At 35.5% G+C, this 10,938-nt stretch overlaps 1 protein-coding gene across 2 annotated transcripts in view; it reads right to left on the reverse strand.

Annotated features, from left to right (window-relative positions):
* Positions 1–10,938, reverse strand: part of LOC108749241 (extracellular serine/threonine protein CG31145) — a 168,223-nt gene that overhangs the window by 138,319 nt on the left and 18,966 nt on the right. For both annotated transcript variants that reach the window (XM_018487808.1, XM_018487807.1), the window contains exon 2: positions 3,180–3,272. In XM_018487808.1, the coding sequence (XP_018343310.1) occupies positions 3,180–3,272 (93 nt within the window). The remainder of the gene's footprint in view (positions 1–3,179; positions 3,273–10,938) is intronic.

Below are 10,938 nucleotides of genomic sequence, written 5' to 3' on the forward strand. Positions count from 1 at the left end.
CATTTAAATGGAATCATTTAAATTTTTTTACATAATGAATGATTCTTTTAATTATTCTGCATATAAAAATATTAAGATACAAATATAAAAATCTAATAGTTCACAAGGTGTTTTATATTTTATACTGGCACATATTAACATGAAGTGTTAAATAACTCATAATTTTTTAATAGTTTTTAATAACTATTAATTTTTTAATAATCGTACCTTAACATTTTTATGAACAGAATGATGAGATGAATCAATTAGTTCAAAGAAAACACATAGTTGCTAAAAAAAATATGTATGCAAAATGAATAATTTTTTTTATAAGCAGCTATGTATTTTCTTTACACTAATTGATTATTATTGCTTATATATTATTCTGTCATATAACTGTTAGAGTACAATTATCATAAAATTAATAGTTTACAGGTTTTTTAACATTTCATGTGCCAGAATATAAAATATAAAACTCTTGTAAACTGACTTTTTATCTACATCTTAATATTTTTATATGCAGAATAATTAGAAGAATATTATATTATGTAAAAAAATTCAAATACTTCTATTTAAAAAAAAAGTGATCTTAAAATCTTTGAAGCACTTTCACTTAGACAAAAATTATTATCTCCATAGGATAGACTCGTTCATACCGTGTAATTTTGATCATATAATTTTTTCTCTGGATCTTTTAGATTTAAAGATATTTCAGATGGTAATAGTTTTTGGGACACTCTGTATTGTCAACGATAGAATATATCATATTCTAAATGTTTTAATAAGACAGATGTTATAGAAAATTTCATATTTAGAGACATTTTCAGATTAAATTTATATATATAGTTTCATATAAACATCTTATCATTTATTTTATATTAAATCAGATAATTAGGAATAACGTATAGAGAATCTTATATGTAGATTGCTGGAAAAGTTTCTGCAAACAATATGAAAAAAAATATGTAAAATTCGGTAAATGGCTTTATTGTTTTTCGAAGTATTCGCCTTTAAGATCGATACATTTTTGCATACGCTCGAATCAATTTTCGAAGCATTTTTTTCACTCTGAGGCTGTAACCTCAGAAATCAGTGTACAAAATGTTTCAACAGCTGCTTCAGGCGACTCAAATAGCTCACCACGCATCTTATTTTTAATGTTTGGGAACAAAAAGAAGTCATTAGGTGATAAATCAGGCGAATAAGGACAATGAGTCATCAATTCGACATTATTACTGGATAAAAAATCAACGGTTTGACGTGCTGTGTGACAGTTGGCGTTGTCATGATGAAGGATGATGCGACGATTTCGGTTTGTTCTACACAATTTATTTATGACTTCTGGCAAACAAATTATTGTATACCAATCAATATTTACAATCCTTCGATCCTCTAAAGCCACGGTTGTCACATGTCCGGTATAACTGAAGCAACAAGCAATCATTTGCTTGGCAGCACTGCGTGAACGAACAACTTTTGTTGGTTTCGGTTTATTTTGAAATACCCAAACAGTGGATTGTTTATTTTCGAGCTCATACGAATAGATCCATGTTTCGTCCTCAGTAATGATGTTGTAGACCAAATTTGACCGACCTCGGTTGAATTTCTTGAGCATTTCTTTGCTCCATTTAACACGAGCCTGTTTTTTAGCTTCGGTCAAATTGTGTTGGATCCAACTACGGCAAAGTTTGTACGCTCAAGTGATCATGCAAAATCGTATGTATTGCTTTCATGTCAATGCCTGAATCTCGCGGTATGTTATATGCCGGTCTCACTCAATCATTTCACGCACAGCATCCACATTAGTGGCAACAACAGATGTGTATGGACGACCTTCACGGAATTCATCACTAAGAAAGGTACGTCCACGCTGGAATTCGGCTAACCAATTATAAACAGTCCTATTGGATGGTGCTTTATCCCCAAAAGCCAAATGAAGTCGATCGATATATTGTTTCGGAGTTAGATTACATTTGTAATCGTAAAAAATCATTGCCCAAAAATTTTCACGCGAAATTTCTATTTTCTTACAAAATAACTTCTTTTAAAATACTATGCAAACAAAACTAGTTGGCTTAGGTACAAACTGTCAATTGAATTATAGGTTAAAAACGTCTAATTTTACGGATATAATAGTAGCAGAACGTTGGCACCACTGAAAGTACTAGATTGCAGAAACTTTTCCAACAGCCTACGTATATTCAGATTGATCTGAATCTTCTATCGTTTAAATAAGATGCAATAAGACGATAGTAGTTTATAACTTTTTTGTGATATTTGTTGTCCGAGAGATTGGTGGATATAATAGATTCAGATAGAAATTTCTACAAATCAAATTTCTATAAATTTCTATTGAATTTTTTATTAAGTTCTTTAAGCAGAGCGTTTACAGAATTAAAATATTTTCAAGAATAGCGAAATTTACTCTTACTTTTATTTTAAAATTTTGCTCCCTTAGGGGTATGAATGAAACTGATGGTAGTACGAACGAGTACAAACGAAACAAATCCCGAAACACTCATTTACAGAGTTAAAATATCTCAAAGTGGGGTATTAAAGTATTTTTTTCAATTCTTTATAATTTTGAATCTCTTAAGCTACAAATGGAGGTACAACAAATGGATTTTAATTTAATGCATATTGAGAGAAAAATTTTATATTATTTTTTGAAAAATTAATTGCTAAAAAGTTCACATGAGTATATATATTTCATTTTTAATTTTTACAAGGAAATGCACCGAAGTGTCTTTCTCCGGTTTCAATAAGCTTTGAATATATTATTTTTTTAGACAAAAGGTATGTATTTTTTTATATGATCTCATGAGAGATTTTTCGGGGATACCTTATATATTTAAGAAATAGTAGAAAATGCAAAGAAATTTTTTAATCAATCTGATAAATTTATTTAATTTCATATAATTTCTTGTTTATTACTATTGGATTTAATTTAATAATTTATTTTAAATGAATAATTGTATTTACTATGTACAATTGTACGTATTTTTTGATATATCTCTGAATTTTTTAATTGATATTATACTTTCTTAAGAAAGTATTATACTTCAGCTTTGCTAAGAATTTTATCCCAATATTTATTTATGTAACTTTATTTTTCTCAAACAATATTTTTTTTGTAGAATCAGAGAAAGGTATATATATTCTAAACGTATATGTATAAATAATAAAATGTTGAATATTACCTGTCCAGATGAAAAGATGCGATTTCAGCGGTATGCCTCTCGAAGTCTGTGAAATAGAAATGATTTGGCAATGTCTGTTGTTCTCGCGGGAACCTGTGCAATGAAAATAATATTTATTATTATAATAAAAAAAAGAAATATTATATATTGTATATAAAAAATATAGTTAAATACAGAATAAAGATTTCCAATTTTTTAATTAATAAGACAAATAGTAATAAAAAAAATGTATTACTTTGTGTTTTAATTAATTTAAATACTTCTTATTATTATCATGTTTTGAAAAGGTTAGGTGTATATATGCAATAGTCTTGAAGTAGTCTGTAAAATCGTGGAAAAGTATAAGACTCGCGTGTATGATATTACAGGTATTATCATAAATTGCTATATTATAGAATTAAGGTGAATTGCGATATTAATCGATCGATATCTATCGCGTGATTTTATAACCATTCTGTTTATTGCAATTATATATTGTTTATTCTGTTAACGCAGTAGTTGCTTGCTGCTATATTCACTAGATTACCAATAACAGTCAAATCTCATATTACATATTATTAGTAATTTGAAAAACTGTTTCATATAAAAACTATTTTATAGAAAGAAAACAAATTTTTTGCTTTTGTAAAAAAAGAAGAAATGTAAAGAACGTGTAATTTTTGTTTTTTTTTTAATAAAGATTATAAATTTTTGAATGTTTCATAAAATTATTTATTTACTTATTTCATTCATTATATTAGGTCGGGGAAAAAGTTTTTTCATTTTGAAAAATTATTTTGTAAAAGTTTTTTGTTGCAAAATTTTCGTTGCAATTATATCATTCGCTAGAGCAAAGTTTGACATTTAAGAATCTGTTTTTTAAATTGCGATATGATGATTTTTATCGAAGTTATGAGCAATTGAATTCAGAATGCTCCTTTACTTAACTCGCGAATAACTCAGGAACAAAAAATCATAGAAACATTAAAAAAAAATGATTTTGTAGGAAAATCTTCAAGTTTTCACGATAGGTAGTCGAAAATTTTCATAAACTTTTTTGGGCACGTGAGAGATCTCAAAATGAAAAAAAAATTTTTATTTTTTTTAGTTCGTAATTTTTTAAATGCAAAAATTACCAAACTCACAGAAATTAAAAAATATAGTAATCTTTCGAAAGTACAGATTTCAAGAGTAAAACCCTTTTTTTAAATTTAAATTTTGTTCATTTTTTACTAAGATATTGTATATACAATTTTGTTTGAATTAAAAAATACGAAGAAACTTTTTCCCCAATCCAATATATACCTCATTTCTACTAATAATTTGCAACACATTCTATAAAACATGATTGTTCATTTAGTAGATGAATTAAATTATAAAAACCAGAGTTTAAACTCAGGAAAAAAGGGATTAATCTATGATTAATATGTTTATTTATTATAATTCGTAATGTAGAATAACTCCTGTATTATAGATAATCTTTAATATCATATTTCTTACTTATATATTACTGTTTATTATTTCTCTAATACTTTATTTGGTAAGGTTATGTAGCGCTCAATGAGCGGTGGATTAATTATAAATCGCTCCATTGCTGACAAATTATTATGAATTATAACAAATAAACATATATTAATCATTGATAAGATTTCCTGATTAGCAGAGCGTGGTTGGATGGGTTGAGCCAGTAATTAATTATAGAACTTATAATTAAACGTAGTTTATTGTAAAGTGAATTATATATTTCGCGAGCGTGCTGTCCTCTCCTATCGGAGTTCAAGCTGAGACTGAGGAGAGGGATCACTCAAACGAATGTCGGTTACAATGAGTGTCGAAGTTTTCCGAGCCGCGCTCGTGTCGTGTACAGTACAGTCACGCATAAAGTATTGGTCTGTACACTCGAGAACAGAAACGCGCTGAACTTAAATACTTGTATTCTCAACACTGCCGCCGTTCGAGCGTTTCTCGTGAATCATTACAATGTTTAACTTATTACATATGCTTTTAAAGCGATCTCGCGGCAACGCCTTTGTGAATATGTCCGCGCGTTGATTTTCGGACGGAACGTATTCGACTATAATCTCCTTCTCATTTACTTTTTCGCGAACAAAGTGAAAATGTATGTCGATATGTTTCGTTCTTTTATGAAATACCGGGTTCCTGACTAACTGAATTGCACTTTGGTTATCGACATATAGAATTGTTTCTTTGTCGCAATGATATCCGATGTCGGATAACAACTTCCTAATCCAAATCGCTTCTCGTGTTGCTGTTGATGCTGCCACGTATTCGGCTTCCGTGGTACTTAACGTCACCAGTCGTTGCCGCTGCGACGACCACGTGACAGCTCCGTTTGCGAGACAGAAAACGTATCCTGTCGTGGATCTTCGCGTCTCGATATCTCCGGCGTAATCGGCGTCAGAGAAACCTATCAATTCTACATTGCTGCCGCCGCTCGAGTATTCGATACCGTAGTCGATTGTGCCTTTTAGATACGCAAATATTCGCTTTACTGCTCGCCAATGCGCAGCGTTATGATTACTCAAATACTTGCTTACAGAGTTTACCGCGAATGCGATATCCGGTCTCGATACAGTAGCTAAAAAGACTAGCGACCCGACTGCTTCGCGATACGGCACACTGCTTGATTTTTCGTCGTTCTCCTCGCTAGGAGATAGTGCTGCGTGCGGATCAGCTGGCACATTTGCCGGCTTCGCTTCCGCCATTCCGAACTTTTCAATTATTCTCCGCGTGTATTCGCTTTGATGAATAATTAGCCGTTTATTTCTTTTATCACGTTCGATTTGCAACCCGACGAAAACATTTGAGTCCTCGACCGTTATTTTAAACGTTTCGCTCAGTCGTTGAATTATTTTCTTAAGCGTCTCTACGTTTTTTGAGGCTACTAGCCCATCATCGACGAACAGCGCCAGATACACTTCGTCGTTTTTGTATTTCCCGGTAAACACGCACTTATCCGCATCGCACTCTTTTAGATTGAACTCACTCAAGAACTTTGTGAACCTCAGGTTCCAACACCTTGGAGCCTGCTTTAGACCGTAGAGGGACCTTTGGAGCTTGCACACGACATTTCTTGAATCTTCTTCTATCTTCAATCCTTCCGGAATTTGCATGAAGATTGTCTCTTCCAATTTTCCGTACAAGAATGCGGTTTGGACATCGAACTGCATTACTTCAAGATTTTTCGAAGTGATTATTGCTAGCAATATTCTCAACGAATCGTACCTTACAACTGGAGAGAATGTTTCGTTGAAGTCGATCCCCCTTCTTTGCATGAAGCCTCTCGCACACAACCGTGCCTTGAATCGATGCAGCTTCCCGTCGGCATCTTTTTTCACCCGAAAAATCCATTTCGAGTCGATTAGCTTCATTTCCGGTGTCCTTTTTTCGAGTTTCCAAGTGCTATTTTCTTCGTGAGCTTGAAGTTCGTCTTGAATAGCACTCGCCCACTGCGCGGCTTCGGTGCTATTCCTCGCTTCTTCATATGTTTGTGGTACGATGTACTCGGCCACATATGCATCATGCCGGTACCTACTTGGTACTTGAATTGTCGAGCGATTTCTTAGAGCTCTTTGATTTTCCAGGTCCGACGTATCCTCTTGTTCGCTGGCCTCTTGTTCGTTTTCCTCTTCTTCTTGTTCTTCGCCGATGTCCCCTTCTTCTTCTTCGTCCTCGGCTTTTGGTAGTGGAAGTATTATTTCATTTTCTTCCTCCATTGAATTCGTTTCCGCCAGAGGTTTGCCAACTTTCTCATTAAATATGACATTGCGAGCTACACTGACCCTTTTCGTCTTTGGATTGTATACTCGGTAATTCGTCGATTCTTCCGTGTAACCAACGAAAATCTGTTTACTCGCTCGAGCATCGAATTTCTGCGTAAACTGTTTGGGAGTGTGCACGTACGCGTCTGAGCCAAAGATTCGAAGATGCTTCAGATTTGGGACTTTCCCAGTCCACGCTTCGTACGGTGTTACTGTGCCAGTTGTCCACACGGTTCGATTAAGAACGTATACTGCACAATTTACCGCTTCTGCCCATAAAGTCAGTGGTAGATTCTTCGCGATTAACATCGTTCGCGCACTTTCGACTATCGTTCGATTGTCGCGTTCAGCTCTCCCGTTTTGCTCCGGATTGTACGGTGCCGTTTTTTCTTGATGGATTCCACATTTCTCAAGATATTCTTTCATTTCTTTGTTAAAGAATTCTCGACCATTATCCGAACGAAGCGTTTTTATTTTTCGACCGAATTTGTTCTCTATCTTCTTCTCAAAGATTTTGAATTTCAAGTGAACCTCGGATTTCTTCTTCATAAAGTATACATGTCGGTATCCGGTCGCTTCGTCCTTGAAGGTTAGAAAGTATCTTGATCCACCCACAGAGTTCGTTGACATCGGCCCGCAGACATCAGAGTGAATTTTCTCTCCGGGTTTAATCTTCGTGTTTCGCTCCACTTTCTTATTGAATGGCAGTCTGTGCGACTTCCCCATTTGACACGGTTCACAAAAAACGTCATTTTTGTCCGTAAACGATACTCCACTTACAAGTCCCTTTTTCGCTAATTCGCGAATCGCACGCTTTCCAACGTGTCCTAGTCGTTCATGCCACACGGTTAGGTTTGTTGTAGCTATGTTCGCTTCTTCGACGCTCCCTTGTTTCGTGACCTTGAAGATCATTCGATACACGTCGTTGCCTTGCCTTGCACCTATCGCGAGCACCTTGCCATCACGCACAACTTCGGCGTAATTATTTTTGAATTGCACGCCGAATCCTTTCTTTGTGCACATTCCGACCGAGAATAAGTTTTTCCGCAATTTCGGCACGTGTAACACTTTTTCTATTCTTGCGTCTTGCCAAACACCGTCGATGAGCCTTTTGATTCGCACCGTGCCTTCGCCGGCAACGTTGCAGATTTGATTATCACCGAGTGATATCGTTGCGCCAGTACCATCTGTTTTGTAGTCAGTCAACCAGTCGCGTCGGTAAGTTAGGTGCCTCGATGCACCGCTGTCGATCAGCCAGACTTCGCTTGGATCAGCCGTCATTATGTGACTTTGTGTCCAGAGCTTACTTGCGTTTCCCGCGCTTTTCAAGATCGACTTGTCCGAACTTTTACCTGATTCGACTACAAATGCGCAGTCGCGAGGTTTGTTGCCGTCATCTCTTGGCTTCCGCTTGTTTCGACACTGTCTCGCGATATGTCCCATCTCTTGACATTTGTAGCACTGCACTTCCTTCGATTCCTTCTTATTTCCAGGTTTTTTGTTCTTAGCACCTTTTGTTTCTTTGGTGCTTCGATTTTTGGCTGTCGCGGTCAGTGCTTCCGACTGCTCTTCGTCACCGTTGAGCCTGGTATCCTCTCTGATCAGCCTTTCTTGTAGATTATCGAGAGTCTGTCGTTCTGGGTCCACACTGTCCCAGGCGACCTGCAATGTTCCGAACTTTGTCGTCAAGCTCGAGAGAATTTTCGCTATTATTGTGGCGTCCGATATGTTCTCTCCGATGTCCTTCAGTTGACACGCCATGTTTGTCACCCTGGCTACGTGCTGAGTCGCCGTGTCCGATTCGCTCATCCGGTAAGCATGAAATTTCTGCAGCAAACCCAACTTGTTTGTCACTGTCTTTTGTTCGTGAATCAAACTTAGTTTGTCCCACATTTCTTTTGCGGAAGTACACGAGAGCACACACACTTGTTGAGTCTCGTCGAGATTCGACAGGATTATAAATCTCGCCGTTGCATCGTCTTTCACGTTTCTCTTCACTTCGGCCGCTTGTCCTTCTCCCTCGGCAGGCTCTGCTCTTGTGCCTTCAACGACATCAAGAACGTCGTTCATTACGAATAACGCATTTACTTGAGCTTTCCAGCCCTGGAAATTCGTACCGTCGAATGGCTTTATGCCTTTTACGGAGATGCCGACTGACATCGCGGATTTGAGTTTTTCAGCTTGCACACTTCCGACACGTTACCTTTCAGCACTTGAACAATGGCCAACTTCCGTTTTGCGCCACGTGTCACTCGCCGAAAATTCACTCAACACTCACGCAGTTTAGTTGACCGTTGACTTTCAGCACTTGAACAATGGCCAACTTCCGTTTTACGCCACGTGTCACTCGCCGAAAATTCGCTCAACTCTCACGCAGTGTAGTTGACCGTTAACTGGGCCCATAACCTGATAAGACTTTTTTGATTAGCAGAGCGTGGTTGGATGGGTTAAGCCAGTAATTAATTATAGAACTTATAATTAAACGTAGTTTATTGTAAAGTGAATTATATATTTCGCGAGCGTGCTGTCCTCTCCTATCGGAGTTCAAGCTGAGACTGAGGAGAGGGATCACTCAAACGGATGTCGGTTACAATGAGTGTCGAAGTTTCTAGAAGCCGCGCTCGTGTCGTGTACAGTACAGTCACGCATAAAGTATTGGTCTGTACACTCGAGAACAGAAACGCGCTGAACTTAAATACTTGTATTCTCAACAATCATACATTAATTTCTTTTTTGCTGAATGAGCGCTCAGCGCGGTTTTCTCTGCTGAACGCAGCCAATGTCAAGTTAAGTTCACATTGATTTTGTATAATTGGACACACTATTTTTGATTCCAAAATCTAAGAATCATAGTTGATGTCAAAAGCTGTTCAAAAAAATTGGCGATTGGTACTCGTTAAAAAATTACCGCCAACTAAAACCTTGGAAGTCAGAGACAACATTTGTCAAGATCAAGATCATTGAAGATTCTCTTTTCTTAATATTTACCAAAAAGTATTAGTTTTTTTTTTAAATCCCTAAGTCTACTCGGGGAGACCCTATAAATGTAAATGCTATCAATACTGTTCATAGAGTCAATAACGCAATAGTGTTAACAAGCTTTATGAACAGCAAATGTAGTGTTGATAATATTCTAGTTAAAATAGAACATAAGATAACATTTTATAAAAGAGTAAAATGTATTTTTATAAAATAAGTCATACAATATCAAATTTTTTTAAAAGTTATGAAAGAAAGATTATTTTATGTATTAAACACAATTTAAATATCATATCTTCCTTCTAATATAAATAATTTATTTACATGCTTATTTTTTGAGAATTTTATCTCTAAAGTTACGGTGCTGAAATATTTCTTATTTCTTAACAAAATGTATAAATAATATCACCAATGGTGTAAAGTTGTAAAGTATTAGTGATTGAATCACAAAGAATTAGAAAAAATATTCTAATGGAAATGCAAGAGAGTATGTCATAATTTATGTTATTTTGTTTAAGGAATATAATATAAAATACTGAACTTACGAGTATATTCTTCGTTCCTTCAATATTGATATTATCTATTATTATAATAGTAATATTATATAAGCTCTGATGGGCTTTTTTATTTTCCATTAATATTTTATACCTGTATATTAATATATTTAATGTTATTAATACATATACAATATGTATATGTACGAGGGTCGTTCGAAAAGTCCGTGCAAAGTCACTGCTGATGGAACTACTGGCGCGTATCAAGGTTAGATTTAGTTAGTAGCATCTCTTAGAGGAACACACACCAAGTTACAGCCAGATCGGTCTATTTGTTTGTGTTTGGCATTCATTTGAATCGAGGAAGTCGAGTGATTTTCAATAACGCACCAGCTCACACCTCAGCAGTTGTGGTCGCAAAATTAATGGAATTAGGGTTCCAACTCGTCTCACATCCCCCCTATTCTCCAGACTTGGCTCCCTCGGACTACTATTTGTTCCCCAATATGAAGAAATGGCTGGCGG

This window comes from Trachymyrmex septentrionalis, unplaced genomic scaffold, assembly GCF_001594115.1.
Source record: "Trachymyrmex septentrionalis isolate Tsep2-gDNA-1 unplaced genomic scaffold, Tsep1.0 scaffold279, whole genome shotgun sequence".
In the NCBI taxonomy this organism is placed as follows: Eukaryota; Metazoa; Arthropoda; class Insecta; order Hymenoptera; family Formicidae; genus Trachymyrmex; species Trachymyrmex septentrionalis.